Source organism: Hyperolius riggenbachi, chromosome 8 (genome assembly GCF_040937935.1).
Source record: "Hyperolius riggenbachi isolate aHypRig1 chromosome 8, aHypRig1.pri, whole genome shotgun sequence".
Taxonomy (NCBI): Eukaryota; Metazoa; Chordata; class Amphibia; order Anura; family Hyperoliidae; genus Hyperolius; species Hyperolius riggenbachi.
In genome coordinates, this window is record NC_090653.1 from 105,489,351 (window position 1) to 105,505,416 (window position 16,066).

Genomic DNA, 16,066 nt, shown 5'->3' on the forward strand with positions numbered 1-16,066 from the left:
CTTTTGATTTGTTTTACACACAATTGTCCATTTACAGAGAGATTTCTCCCACCCAGCATGGGTATGTGTAAAAATACACCCCAAAACACATTATAATACTTGTCCTGAGTACGGCGATACCACATGTGTGACACTTTTTTGCAGCCTAGGTGCGCTAAGGGGCCCAACGTCCTATTCTCAGGTCATTTCGAGGCATTTGTTTTGTAGACTACTCCTCACGGTTTAGGGCCCCTAAAATGCCAGGGCAGTATAGGAACCCCACAAGTGACCCCATTTTAGAAAGAAGACACCCCAAGGTATTCCGTTAGGAGTATGGTGAGTTCATAGAAGATTTTATTTTTTGTCACAAGTTAGTAAAAAATGACACTTTGTGAAAAAAAAACAATAAAAATCAATTTCCGCTAACTTTTGACAAAAAATAAAATCTTCTATGAACTCGTCATACACCTAACAGAATACCTTGGGGTGTCTTTTTTTCTAAAATGGGGTCACTTGTGGGGTTCCTATACCGCCCTGGCATTTTACGGGCCCAAAACCGTGAGTAGTCTGGAAACCAAATGTCTCAAAATGACTGTTCAGGGGTATAAGCATCTGAAAATTTTGATGACAGGTGGTCTATGAGGGGGCGAATTTTGTGGAACCGGTCATAAGCAGGGTGGCCTTTTAGATGACAGGTTGTATTGGGCCTGATCTGATGGATAGGAGTGCTAGGGGGTGACAGGAGGTGATTGAAGGGTGTCTCAGGGGGTGGTATGAGGGGAAAATAGATGCAATGAATGCACTGGGGAGGTGATCGGAAGGGGGTCTGAGGGGGATCTGAGGGTTTGGCCGAGTGATCAGGAGCCCACACTGGGCAAATTAGGGCCTGATCGGATGGGTAGGTGTGCTAGGGGGTGACAGGAGGTGATTGATGGGTATCTCAAGGTGTGATTAGAGGGGGGAATAGATGCAAGCAATGCACTGGCGAGGTGATCAGGGCTGGGGTCTGAGGGCATTCTGAGGGTATGGGCGGGTGATTGAGTGCCCTAGGGGCAGATAGGGGTCTAATCTGATGGGTAGCAGTGACAGGGGGTGATTGATGGGTAATTAGTGGGTGTTTGGAGGAGAGAACAGATGTAAACACTGCACTTGGGAGGTGATCTGATGTCGGATCTGCGGGCGATCTATTGGTGTGGGTGGGTGATCAGATTGCCCGCAAGGGGCAGGTTAGGGGCTGATTGATGGGTGGCAGTGACAGGGGGTGATTGATGGGTGGCAGTGACAGGGCGTGATCGATGGGTGATTGACAGGTGATCAGTGGGTTATTACAGGGAAGGACAGATGTAAATAATGCCTTGGCGAATTGATAAGGGGGGGTCTGAGGGCAATCTGAGCATGTAGGCGGGTGATTGGGTGCCCGCAAGGGGCAGATTAGGGTCTGATCTGATGGGTAACAGTGACAGGTGGTGATAGGGGGTGATTGATGGGTGATTGATGGGTAATTAGTGGGTGTTTAGAGGAGAGAATAGATGTAAACACTGCGCTTGGGTGGTGATCTGATGTCGGATCTGCGGGCGATCTATTGGTGTGGGTGGGTGATCAGATTGCCCGCAAGGGGCAGGTTAGGGGCTGATTGATGGGTGCCAGTGACAGGGGGTGATTGATGGGTGATTGCCAGGTGATTGACAGGTGATTGACAGGTGATCAGGGGGGATAGATGCATACAGTACATGGGGGGGGTCTGGGGGGGGGGGGGTCTGGGGAGAATCTGAGGGGGGGGGGGGCTGATCAGGAGGGAGCAGGGGGGGGATAAAAAAAATAGCGTTGACAGATAGTGACAGGGAGTGATTGATGGGTGATTAGGGGGGTGATTGGGTGTAAACATGGGTCTGGGGTGGGCAGGGGGGGGGGGTCTGAGGGGTGCTGTGGGCGATCAGGGGGCGGGGGGGGGAAATCAGTGTGCTTGGTGCAGACTAGGGTGGCTGCAGCCTGCCCTGGTGGTCCCTCGGACACTGGGACCACCAGGGCAGGAGGCAGCCTGTATAATACACTTTGTAAACATTACAAAGTGTATTATACACTTTGTATGCGGCGATCGTCGGTTTAACATCCCGCCGGCGCTTCCGTATAGCCGGCGGAATGTTGCGGCGGGTGAGCGGCGTCAGGAGCCGGCGGAGGATCGCGTCACGGATGACGCGATCGCTCCGCCCATGCCCTTACAAGGACTGCCGCCTCTGTGGGTGAGCTGGTCCTTGCAGGATACACTTCCCGGCCGCCGATGTACGTTAGGCGGTCGGGAAGTGGTTAATAAGATCCTTAAATCATAACTAACCTGAGGCAAAAGCTACCTAAGATAAGTACAGGTCCACATACATCTGAGTTTTCTGTTCCTCTCCTCATTCCCCTTGGGTATCCATAAGCACTCCTTGAAAATTTTGACTTTTGGCTAAAGTCAAACTTTCAGACTGAAAGAGGCAGGCTTGCTGCGACAATTACTTGTCTGACAGGCAGCATGGTTTTTCCGCTTGGGGACTCGTAGTCTTGATGGTCTAAATGCGCACTGGGATATGAATTTGATTTACTGATTTTACCATGTTTTTCCCTCCCCCTCCCTCACAGGAGTTTTTCTTGGGATGTTTGGTATTTTCCTTTCCTATTTCTTAGGGATTCTCTCATTTCCTGTGGGAGGTACTTTTAAAGTTTTGTATATATATCCTGTTTGAACATGTCTGTGTCAGGCTATGAGTAAAGACACGTCGCTGTCTGAAACGCGTCAGCCATTTTTGTCTGTCCTGCTTTGATCATCAATAAAAGTGGAGTTTTACTGGAGAGTTGCGGATTTGTTTCTACTATAGGCTTGCTGCGTTGTTACCTAGTCTCCCATTCCCTCCATTTATTCAAGCATGCCCTATACTGGACTGCCGTCCTCCGGCTCCTGATCATGTGACATGCATTTGGTATCTGGATTATAGCAGCATAGAGCATGCAGCTGCTGTGAATAACTGAGGAGACCCAACACATCGCGGGAGCAGGTAATTATTACACTGCTTCCTTTGCTACTCTGCAGTGTGTGGAGGGGGTGGCGGGAGAAAGATCACAGAAAATGAAGGGGGAAGTGGAACGTTTTACCGAAAAGACTTGCGTGGGGATGGCGGTCTTTTCACTTGGAGGCTGGTTAGCTCTAGTTGCATCCCTTGTATAGAACTAGTACTTTCTCACCTTTCTGTTACTTTTTTTAATTGCAAAGTGCTGAAAAGTTATCTCCTAGGAGAAAACCTAGGAGAAAAAGTGAAGTGAATAAAGTATGCTCATGATGAGAGAAAAGTAATATTCCTGAAGGATTAGGGCCCCTTTACACTTAGTAATCAGTTGGTATGCGTTAGTGTGCATTAGTACGCGTTGGTATGTTTTTTTCCATAGCAGTGCATTGTGAAAAAGCTTTCAGTTAAAGGGAACCTAAACTGAGAGCGATATGGATGTTTCCTTTTAAACAATACCAGTTGCCTAGCAGCCCGGCTGATCTCTTTAGCTGCAGTAGAGGCTGAATCACACACCTGAAACCAACATGCAGCTTATCCAGTCCGACTTCAGTCAGAGCACCTGATCTGCATGCTTGTTCAGGGGCTGTGGCTGAAAGTATTAGAGAGACAGGGTCAGCAGGAGAGTCAGTCAACTGGTATTATTTTAAAAGGAAAAATCCATATCTTTCTCAGTTAGGTTCCCTTTAAAATACGTATAGTGGGAAGAACTGTGCCATAGGAAAACATAGGCATTACTTTGAAAATCAGTTTTCTTTTAGTTATAACTGAGAACAACTGATTCAAGTGAACCCGAGGTGAAAATAAACTGATGAGATAAACAATTATATTTGTCCTACTTCTAAAAATAACTTTTTTAGTCATCCCAGGATTTTATTTTATATTTAAACATTTAGAAAGTAGATTGAATGTTTTGTTGTCTCTGCTCAGTTGCAGTCTATTAAGTGTCCCTAAATGAAAATACATGAACTATATTGATCCCTTCTCTCTCCCTCTGCTCTCAGAAATATGTAGAAAAATGTATTCTGCCAGGAAAACTTTTATGGCTGTAATTTGCTTATCAGTGATGTTTACTATATTCCAGACAAGACAGAAGCTGCCACTTCCATCCTTAAAAATTAACTCTTTCAGGCAGCAAAATAAAAAAAGTAAAACAGCCTGGTGTCTTAGTTCTATACATACACGTTTATCTCATCATGTCACAAGTCGCCTCGGGTACACTTTTTAAGTGTAAAAGGGGCCTCATCCTTCAAGAAACTACTGTTTGTCCAAACAGAGCATTACATACACTCAACTGTTATTTTGCTGTGAAGTGCACCAACATAACAGTCATGTACCTTACAAAAACAATATTGCATTAGCAAGAGGTCATTGGCCAAGTTGTTATTGCTGATGATTATCAGAGCTGCTGCTGATGAATCACAGTCATATGCCTCACAGATCATGCTGATTAGTGGTAGGCAGTGAGGGGTGACAGAGGCAGCTGTGCCCGGAGACCCTCCTTAGGGGAGGGCAATGTTGCGTATTCCCGACCAGGTGGGTGGGCACTTGACCGGAGCCCCACCCTGGGGGGCGGGTAGTGCACAGGTGCTCCTCCCTGGGGCGGCCAGTCACAGCGTCTGACTCATGCCGGGGTGGGCTCAGGAGGGCAGAGCGGCCCCTGTCATGGCGCCGTACGGCTCGGTAATGCCGGGCTGGTGGGGAGGTGGCAGAGCTAGGGTGGCGGTGGCACTGCTGGTGATAATGGTGGCTATCAGTTCGGGTCGGGCGCAGGACAGCGCTATGGAGGAGATTGTCACCGAGAAGCAGGTGGAGGCCAGTCACCGGCAGGACAGCGCTAACCTGCTGATCTTCATCCTGCTGCTCACCCTCACCATCCTCACTATCTGGCTTTTCAAGCACCGCCGCTTCCGCTTTCTGCATGAGACTGGCCTGGCTATGATCTACGGTCAGTGTGTGTGGGGGGGGGGGGGGGGGCTCCCGAACCCCTTTGTTATTATCTCTCCTGCATGTTGTGTGTCACCCAGTGCTGGCGTGATGGGAAGGCTGAGATTGCCACCTGTGTCCATCAACCTTTACTGCTCTTTATCTTTACAGTGCTCATAAACAGGAGACAGGTCACAGGTTGTCATATCTCACAGCAATAGACTCAGCTGAGAAACAGTCATTTCTGAAGATGTTCATTTTTTAAATATCTGCTCCACCCACAGCCCAGACATTAAAGTGCACCCATGCTTGTAGGTGAAATCTGACTCCTCTCATTACATTCTGATGCCCACATAAACAATAACTTGGCACAGCTGGAATTGTCTGTCAGCTCTGATGATGGAGGGTATGATGTAAGAAGGAACAGAGGCGCCAAAAGGATAAAATCAAATATTAAAAAGTTTAAAAATGCTTAGGGGGCAGTGGTGGACTTACCTCCTGCAGGCCGACTCAAGAAACTGTCTATTCAAAATATATGTTTATTGGTATACTCCAGGGGGGTTTGCAACGCGTTTCACAGGCTTGTACTTGCTTCCTCAGGCAATAGATTATTGGAGCACACAACTGGAGACAAAGGCACAGATTGGTGTGTATTAGAACCAAATGCATAAATATATATGACGTTAGTGTAGTCCGCGTTAAATATTAATGTACAGAGGGAGTAGTAATATATACGTTGTGTATTTATTATACAAAAGGAGTGATGGGAGTTAATAATGGTGTTTGATTGGGAGGGGGGTAACTGGGTAATTGGGACGTGTGTTGTAAGGGGGGGGGGATATGTGGTGGCAAATAGTGCAAAGTATTATCTAAAATACGTTTTTAATCCTAAAGTGAATATCCAGACCTTTAGTGTGGGCAGCGGGTGCAGTAACAGAAAAAACAAACCAAAAAAAAAAATATAACTTACCAGCAATTGGTCCGGGTAACACCTGGCGCCTCAGTGCCGAGATGTCCCCGCACTGCTGTTTAAATAGTGGAATAGTCATGCCCCCTGACCAATCGGGGTGCGGGGTGGGCTGGGGATGCAACCTTTTCGTTGCGTCATAAATATGTGTCTGAGTGCGACCTTTTCGTCACACCTATTACTATTAAGAAGGGCATGATGGTGCGAGCATTGCATCGCACTGAGGGCAGGGTGAATGGCTTCTGGGTTGCGGCGGAGGTTACTAGGCAGACAGCATGTGTATGTAATATGCATGCGTCAGGAGTTCCGTCCGCCATTATTGATGTGGGCAAAGGGAAGGGAAGGCGGAAACAGTCTAAATGTGGCCTGGAGGGGGAGAAATGAATTAAAATTAAAATGAAGGCAAACATTGATGTGTGGGCTGCCTTGAGTGTAATCGATTATGGTGATATGCTGTCTTTATATCATAATTCAATGGAATCCTGATGATGGAGGGGTTGACATGATGCTGTACTTTCTTTCTGCAGACCTAAATCCTTGAGTAATTGTTATTGTAGTTTCAGAGCCTTATTCATTTTTTTTATTTTTTTTTAATAACCTCCTTCAATCACAATACATGCTGCTGGGCACTCAGCTTGGCATTGTGTCAGTACATTGATCACTACTGAACACCACCTGAAATGATCACAAAAGTACATTCTGTAACAATAGGTATGTTATATGTGAATGTAGTACATAGTCCACTGGGTAATCAAACGCCACGTCTGGAATCCCCCCTTGGCAGCTATAGGATCTTGGCAGGATAGTAGCTCTTCTAAGATAAATTTCAGACTTATTCTATCTTTGTATTTGTAGAAATGCCTCTTGTTTTCTACTCTTCCTCATGGAAGCCATTTTCAAGATGGTAAATTCTAGAGATGGTCACTGATTTTGTCTTCAGAGGAGTTTTGTGCTCCACGCAAAGTGGAATTTACCTGGGCTGTACCACAACTTTGCATGGAACTGAATTGAGAGATTACCGAAAATTACCAAACTTATGCCTCATGCTGGAAAATTTAGTGAATTTGGAAAAAAGTGTAAAATACTGAATCAGGTATTTTACTGACCACAATGATTTAACTGAACTGCCCATTGTGAATAGAGCCCAATATCAGCTATGGGTTAATACAGGGGTAGGGAACCTATGGCTCGGGAGCCAGATGTGGCTCTTTTGATGGCTGCATCTGGCTCACATACAAATCAGTAGGGGTTGATTCACTAAGCTTAGTGTGCGTTAAATTTTCAAAGTAGGCACGCTACTGCTGTAGCATGCACTACTAACTTACTCGCAAAACCAAAACTATGCAGCCCTAGAACTTGCATTAATGGTAAAAAGTACTTTATTCATCATTGGTTGGCAACGGCATAACGTTATTTAAAGGCATACTGTATCAGGGTCGGGGAAAAATGAGTTGAACTTACCCGGGGCTTCTAATGGTCCCCCACAGACATCCTGTGCCCGCGCAGCCACTCACAGATGCTCCGGCCCCGCCTCCAGTTCACTTCTGGAATTTCAGACTTTAAAGTCTGAAAACCACTGCGCCTGCGTTGCCGTGTCCTCGCTCCCGCTGATGTCACCAGGAGCGTACTGTGCAGGCCCAGTATGGTCTGTGCCTGCGCAGTACGCTCCTGGTGACATCAGCTGGAGCGAGGACACGGCAACTCGGGCGCAGTGGTTTTCAGACTTTAAAGTCTGAACTTCCAGAGGTGAACCAGAGGCGCGGCCGGAGCATCAGTGACTGGCTGTGTGAGCACAGGACTTCTGCGGGGGACCATTTGAAGCCCCTGGTAAGTTCAACTCATTTTCCCCCTACCCCCTACAGTATCCCTTTAAAAAGAAATTCAGAGGCTTATTGTACCTTTTAAAAGTTTTGGTCTTACAAAAATGCACACATTTACTTGTATTTAGTTTCAAACCTATTGTATGGCTCTCGTGGAATTATATCTTAAAATATGTGGCGTTCATGGCTCTCTCAGCCAAAAAGGTTCCTGACCCCTGGGTTAATACCTTTTTGGGAGGTATATTCTTTAGACTTAGGCTGGGGGAACACTTAAAGGGCACCAAGCACCACTTTTTTTTTCCCCTGGTTTTTAAAAGCTATAGGATCTGCCATGTTCCCCCTTCCTCTTCTAGCTGTCCATTTATGGCATGCACTTGCTTAGATTTGACTGATTTATGAGTACCGCCTCTGGTGCATGTGCATGCCTACACACATAAGGGGTGCCTGACAGGCAGTGAATCATTAGGAACAGCATTGGATAGTGTAGAAAGGGGTTAGAATATCCTGCATCCCCATCTGACAGTAAAAACCAAAAAGTGCAAAGATGTTCTTTCGGTACATAAATTGCCTCCCTTATTGATTGTTCTAGGCTTTTATGAAGTGGTACAACTCTCTGCCTGTTGTCCTTAGTGCTTGGTTGATATCTCCTGATTGTCCGTTCAGTAGTTGTTCTGAGTAGTGCATAGGCCATGTCCAATTCCAGGTTTTTTGTTTTTGTTATTTTTTTACTGTTGTTGAACAACATTTTTTGTATCCTTTTTCTGTGCTGGTTTGTTCAGGTTTAGCCAGGTGTAGCCAGGTCTTGGACACATTGCTGAAAATCAAGTTTCCTAGGAGAGGGTGGGCCACACTAGAGAGCAGAATAACTCCACTAAAGAGAGAAGAAAAACTCCTAAGTTATGGTAGTCTTGTAGCTTACTTCCAGTCTAAGAAATAGGCTGGATTCTGTTACAATTCAGAGATGTGAACAGGCCCTCTAAGGGCTGGTTTACACTGAACGCTTAAAAACTGATATATTTTCATTGATCAGTTGTACTGCAGCAGTGCATTGTGAAAAAGTTTTCAGTTAGGCCTGTATTCCACTGAGTAATGCGATCACACTGCAATTTGCCTCCTAAATTTTCCACTTCAGTGATTGCACTGTGATCCAACGGGTGTATGGGTGCGATCGTGGTGCAATTTGCATCGGGAGGGGAAAAAAGGGCTTGAAAATATTTTAAATTATTGACTCGCAGGAAAAATCGCATAGTGGCACGAACTGAAGGGAGAAGAATATGGAGGCTGCAATATCTATTTCATTTTAACCACTTTATACACCACTACAGTATATCTACGTCTACGTCCTCTAGGGCTTCATCTAAGTCACGAGGATGTAGATATGTCGTGTAGCTGAAGCACAGCTGTGCACAATTGGTAATTGCTCCTGTGCATACCTTCAGCACTATCTGCTGCTGCTGCTGCACTATTTGGTGAAAGGGAATATATGCTCCCTGAGCCAATAAAATTGATTTTTACCATTAGAAATGCTTTTATATTCTCAGTTCATAGTGAAAAATACACACTGTAACATTATTTCAGAATCAACTATCCTTACCATAAATTGTGACAGTAACATAATCCTAAATTGTTTTTTTTTTTTTTTTTTTTTTTTTTTTGATAAACTGTACAAATTAACTAAACAAAATTTGTATTTTTTTAATCTACTATAGCGCTTATTTTTTTAAACCGGAGTTGGTAAAACTGAGAAATGTGGTTTATTTTGTTCGGTTTTTTTTTTCTTGTTTTTCCCATTAAAATGCTTAGAAAACAAAATTGATTGAGGGGAAAATGCCATACAATGAAAGCCTAGTTTGTCTTGGAAAAAAACAAAATACATTTCATTTAAGTGTCATAAGAAGGGATAATGTTATTGTTGATTAAATAGGGACATAGCTAAAATGTCAAAACTGCTCTGGTTCACAAGGGGTAAATAAGGTCTAGATGCAAAGTGGTTAAACAATACCAGTTGCCTGGCAGCCCTGCTGATCTATTTGGCTTCAGTTGTGTCTGAATCACACCAGAAACAAGCATGCAGCTTTTGGGGTTTTGTTGTAGTCCCATGGCCCCATCTGCAGAAATTTCCATGTATTCCTGTCAAGCAGGAAGTCATGAAATCTCAAAAATCAGAAAGCTTGACATAGATGGCAATAAATAAAACAAATGTATGTAGCTTGGGGAAAACTTTGAATTCCCAACTACAGTATAGCAATAGCAGTTGTTTCCAAGTTGGCTAAATATACTTATAACCCATTGTACACGAGCATTTCTGAGCCTTAAAGAGGAACTCCAGTGAAAATAATGTAATAAAAAAAGTGCTTCATTTTTACGATAATTATGTATAAATGATTGTCAGTGTTTGCCCATTGTAAATCCCTGGTTTACATTCTGACATTTATTACATGGTGACATTTTTACTGTTGGCAGGTGATGTAGCTGCTGCATGCTTTTTTGGCAGTTGGAAACAGCTGTAAACAGCTATTTCCCACAATTCAGGAAGGTTCACAGACAGTTAACTGCCAGGAGTACCACGGTCCTCAGGGTTTCTTGTGTGAGGGGTTTCACCACAATATCAGCCATACAGCGCCCCCTGATGGTCTGTTTGTGAAAAGGAATAGATTTCTCATGTAAAAGGGGGTATCGGCTACTGATTGGGATAAAGTTCAATTCTTGGTCGGAGTTTCTCTTTAAGGTGTTGAAACACTAATTTAATTTCTTCCCCAGGCAAATTTTATCGCTGTGATTAAATCTGCCGGACATTGATGCCCCATCCTGGTCACTGAAACATGAATTCAATCAATTTTAAGCCGAGAAATGTCTTTAGGCTATGACTGTGGTAGAAATTAGATTTCAGTGACTGTGACATGGATTGTTATACAGTACATTCACTTAAAAGCACTGCAAAAAGTCAACTCCTTGACTTGGCCTTTAAAACAACTCCAGGCAAGTAGAACCATGGACTAATTTGTTGGTACCCTTTTTAGCTCAAAGAAAAATGTTTAATTCTTCTTTAAATTTAATTGACTTCAAAAAATGTCACTTTTCTCATTTATACCTCTATGCTAGTTATAATGTAAAACATAATTGCAACTCAAAAGGCCAAGGACAACTTCCAGAAAATACAAGCTGCCCATTCCAGTGTCAGAATCCTTTGGTGTGATGGTGCCATGAGTCTGAGTAACAGTTGGTTTAGTGGAAGTTGACCCAGGGGATTCCATTGCTGAAAGACATATATCATGAAAGCAAACATGAAGCGAAAATAAACATGATATAATGAATTGCATGTGCATTACAGCTAAGAAATAGAACATTGGTAGCACAGATATGAGTTTCGTATTGTTTCCTGTACAGGAAGACTTAAACTTCAGTTATTTATGCAAAAGAGCTTCTCTGAGCTCTCTGACCAAGCTTTGTTGGCTACAGTGCTGTTTTCTGAAGCACTTTTCTCAACCTGTCTCTGTTTCTTATTTAAACGCCCTGGCGGTATGTTTTTTCCCAGACTTTTTTATTTTAAAGCGGTGCAATTTTTTCACAAGCTTTTTGACCCTAAAAATCATACTGCTAGATAGATCTGTGACAGCCCTGCACATTACACACCTTCCATGCATCCAACTCGGGATTACCACTCTGAGCTACAGATTTCCATCCTGAGCCTGACTCATGGTTACGCAAGGAGTTTAAGGTTTTACTGCAGGAAAGTTCAAGTGGTCATTAGCCCTGCTCTGTTTTATAGTTTAAAATACAGAGTGTATTATGAAAACTGCAAATATTAGAGAGTTGTGCAATGTTGTTTATGTAACTGAAAATAAAAACGAGACTCTTTTCTTTGCTGCTAATGCTCTAATAATTATCCATACAATTTATTATATCATAAGGGGTTTTTTTGTTTGCTTCAGTGTCAATTTAAAAGCCTGGCTAGAATTTGCTAAAATGCATATTGATAAGCCACAATGCTGCTAAAAGAATGTCGTTTGTATAGATGAGGCAAAACTGGAGCTTTTTGGGAAATCAAGCTTTGTAGGAAGGACATTTCTTTGAAACTTAGGGGCATGGGTTTGTTTTGGGGCTGCTTGTCATTTGGCACATCAGAATATTCAGCTGCTTTCCAACATACATACAGGATAATAAACTAAAACACTTACGTATTTTTCAGACTATAAGACGCTCCTGACCATAAGACGCACCTAGGTTTAGAGGACAAAACCAGGGGAAAAAATGCATATATACTATACTTGGTGCATCCATGGTGAAAGGGCATCTTGTGGATTATGCCCCCTTTATACCTCATGCCCCCTTGTACCTCTTGTGTCTCCCTGTGTCCTACTCTGTACCTCTTTGTGTCCTCTACATGGGCCCACTACAGGAAGCCTCCGACAGTGCAGCGGATTGGAGGTTCCTATTGGCAGTTGTTCCCAAGTCAGGAATGCCCTGCATTTGGACTATAAGACGCAGTGACTTTTTCTCCCCGCTTTTGGGGGAGAAAAAGTGAGTCTTATAGTCCAAAAAATACAGTATAAGAAAACACCCAAGAATAGCTAAGAACAAAATATTAGACTATTCTTAAATGGTCTTATGATCCCTGATTTCAGTCTTCTCAAATATCTATGTAAAAAACTGAAACCTGCAGTGTAAAGAAGGCAGCATTCAAACCTGATACAGCTTGAGTAGCTTGCTCAGGAAGAGTGCGCTAAACTACCTCCTGACAGGTGAAGGTGCCTCTAAGGCCTCTCACACTGGCAGCTGATGGTAAATTCACCCCGTCAGCTGCTCTGCACTGGCCGGATGCATCTTAGAGCTCAGTGCTGGTGGTGAACAGGCAGCCCCCCCCCCCCCCCCCCCCTTATGGAGTCACATCTTGAGCACGACCATGCTCAGATTTTCTGTTGATGATTAACACCGCCATGGTGTAAAGAGCTGACACATGTGGTGTTTCAAACGCCTCCATTAGGCTGCTTATAAATTCACCTGAATGGCACAAGTAGCCAGGAGACTGGACACTGATCTTTTCCACAAGTGTACAGTTCTGCCATCTGTCTTAAAAAGGCCTAATGGTCATGCAGCATAATATTAAAGTTGGGATGTCAAACTCAATCAAATAAGAGGCCAAAATCTAAAACGTATGTCTAAGTTACGGTCCACATTTTTATTAAAATTTAACAAGGGGTAGTCTATGGTGGTCACCCTGAAATGTCAGGTGAAATACCTTAATGCGGCCACTACACAGGTGTGCTCATCCGGATGGGAAGGCAGCATGCTGATTACTTGTTTTGTGTACGGTAGATATATATATTTTTTTATCAGGCACATTCCTGAAAGCGTGGGTCGTGAACCAACATGATTAATATCTCATAAAAACGAACTTGTGCAATTCTGCTAATGAAAAAGATAAACCACACCCACATAAAATCTCCCAGCTGACAAACCTACCCTAATCTTTATAATGCTATGCCTAAACGATGGTCCATAAAGATGCATGCTGGGAGTTGTATTATTATTCTTTTTTTTTTTTTTTAATAATAGTATTGTACCTCTAATTACATGTTAAGTGAGGGTTTGTGGTTTTGTTTTTTTTCTTCTTTTCTCTATTTGCATTCCCTAAATGTTTAAATGTCCCAGTTATATTTTCTGTGTCTGTGCAATTTGAGAACAAAGGCTCATGTTCTGTTTGATGTACTGACAAGGATAATATGGGAGATGCACAAGATATACAGGCAGGAGAGTGGAAAGCAGCGGACTGCTGTCCTTCCTGATCACAGGGCGGGTAGTGCTCCTACGCCAGCATTTCTGGTTTCCAATACATTACAGAAGTCATCCATTTAAGTATAAAGGATACCAGAGCCGAATCAACCTGGAGAAACGGGGGGTACAGGCATATACGGCTGTCCTGATGCCCACCGCTCCCCCCCCCCCCATTATTCTTTCTACCCCCTCATCCTACCTAAATGACCCTTCGGCAGCCTTTTTTGGGTCACTAGAGTAGGGCACTACTGCGCAGGCCCTGGCTGGCTGACCGACTCCGGCAATCAGGAAGATGCTGCCGAACGGGCATTTAGGTAGGATGCGGGGGCAGAGAGAATACCGGGGGGAGTGATGAGCATCAGGACAGCTGACAGTATATGCCTGCTCCCCCAGTTTCTCCATGTTGATTCAGCTCTGGTATCCTAAGGCAGGGCTGTGGAGTTTGTACAAAAATCTTCCGCTTCCGACTCCAACTCAGACTCCTCAGTTTATGAAACCTCCAACTCTGACTCCAGGTACCCAAAATGGCTCCGACTAAGACTCCTTAGTCTAATACTTACGGTACCAGGGCTGTGGATTTTGTACAAAAATCATCCAACTCCTTAGTTTAAGAAATCTCCGACTCCAACTCCGGGTACCCAAAATTACTCAGTTTCTTTCTGTCATAAGTTCCTGACTTTGCCTATAAAGAGAGCCAGAGTTATGAAATAACACATTTGCTCAACATATCCGCAGCTATGGGCTGAACTATCAAATTATATTCCCCCTGAGACTGTTGGGACAGCGTAGTTGCAGCTTTTCTAGACCATCCAAATAAAAGTCCTTTGGTGGGTCCTCAAATAATGTCAAACACCTGATCTGAAAATTCTTGTTCAGGGTATATGGCTAAAAGTATAATGGATTTCACTAACAATACAATTTGCAGAACGATCATTTGTGAACAATTATTCGTATAAACTATTGGAATTGAACATTTGGAACCACTAACGGACAATCTCCCAAGCAAATGGATTGAATGGATTGATTTGGGGTTTATTTGTCATTTAATGGTCCCAAACGATCATTTCCTATTGTTCATATGAATAATCTCTCTTAAACAAATGTTTGCCAAAGTGTATCGTTAGTGGCCACCTTAAGAGGCAGAGGATCAGCAGGATAGCCAGACAACTAGTATTGCTTGAAAGGAAATGGATATGGCAGCCTCCGTATCCCTCCTGCATCAGCTGTCCTTGAGGGGTGTTCCTTCAAATTTGGGAACAGATAAAAGTCCAAAGGTCAGGTGAGTAGAAGGAATGGTGGACCAATTGGAAACACAGTTTGCTCAGTTTGGCAGCCACCACATTGGTTGTGTGCGCAGGGGCATTGTCCTGCAAAAAAATTGGATGATTTCTATTGCATCCTGCAGCTGGGCCAGGAGTCTAGCATAATACTGTCTGGGGATACTAGAGTCCTTTAGAGTTGTTTTGCTTTTATATTAATTCGCCTCTGGTTTTCTTTAAGCACAATTAGTTGTAAGTACAACCACTTTAAGGGTTATTTTGAGGCTAACATAAAATTATCCCTCAGAAACTACATGGCATAAAATATATTACCTGCCTATATGTCCCCTTACGTCACACAAGGACAATAGCTATCCCCGCACCCCTAAGCGATCACTGGTTATTGATCACACAAGGAAATTGCTTGATAGCTCATTCGTGCCGCCACATGTAAAGCCCAATCTACACGATACGATTCTTTATACGATTCGATTATGATTCTATTTACGATCCGATTAAATCCGACTTGCCCGATCGGGATTCGATTCAATTCGCTATTGCAAAACAATGGCAAATCGAATTGAATTGAATCGAATCCCGATCGGACATGTTGGATCGTAAATAGAATCGTAATCGAATCGTATAAAGAATCGTATCGTGTAGATTGGGCTTAAAGAAACTAGATGGACAATCTTCAACATCAAATGAGGTAACACATGGGCACCGATGAAATAGCAATACATTTTAACCCACTTGTGATCATAAAAAGTTGCAGCATACAGTTCACATATGAAAGTTATGATACATCACCAGTCCTGATGACCCACACACATTCAGCCCACGGATGATCCAACAATTGTTTCGCACCACACTGGTGCTTGTCTAAAAAGTCATAGTGCAGAGCCAGGGCTTTGGAGTCGGAGCAATTTTGGGTACCTAGAGTCGGAATTTGAGTCGGTGGTTTCATAACTGACGAGTCGGGAGTTGGAGTCGGTTGATTTTTGTATCAATGGACAACAAAGAAAAAGTACCCAATAATGACACCACCATTATTAGGTACTTTTTCTTTGTTGTCCATGTTTGCTCTGATTGCCCAATTAGCACATTCCTCCCATATTATCTCTATTATTAATAATAATAATAATAATAATAATAATAATATTATTATTATTATTATTATTATTATTATTATTATTATTATTATTATGGTGCTTGTCCATATGGTTGCTTAAAGGGATTTTTGTATCAAATCCACAGCCCTGGTAAGAATTAGATGAAGGAGTCGGAGTCGAGGAGTCAGAG

At 43.3% G+C, this 16,066-nt stretch overlaps 1 protein-coding gene across 2 annotated transcripts in view; it reads left to right on the forward strand.

Annotated features, from left to right (window-relative positions):
- Window positions 1-4,607: 4,607 nt before the first annotated feature.
- Window positions 4,608-16,066, forward strand: part of SLC9A6 (solute carrier family 9 member A6) — a 124,672-nt gene continuing 113,213 nt past the window's right edge. For both annotated transcript variants that reach the window (XM_068250969.1, XM_068250971.1), the window contains exon 1: window positions 4,608-4,965. In XM_068250969.1, the coding sequence (XP_068107070.1) occupies window positions 4,644-4,965 (322 nt within the window). In that variant the 5' untranslated portion in view covers window positions 4,608-4,643. The remainder of the gene's footprint in view (window positions 4,966-16,066) is intronic.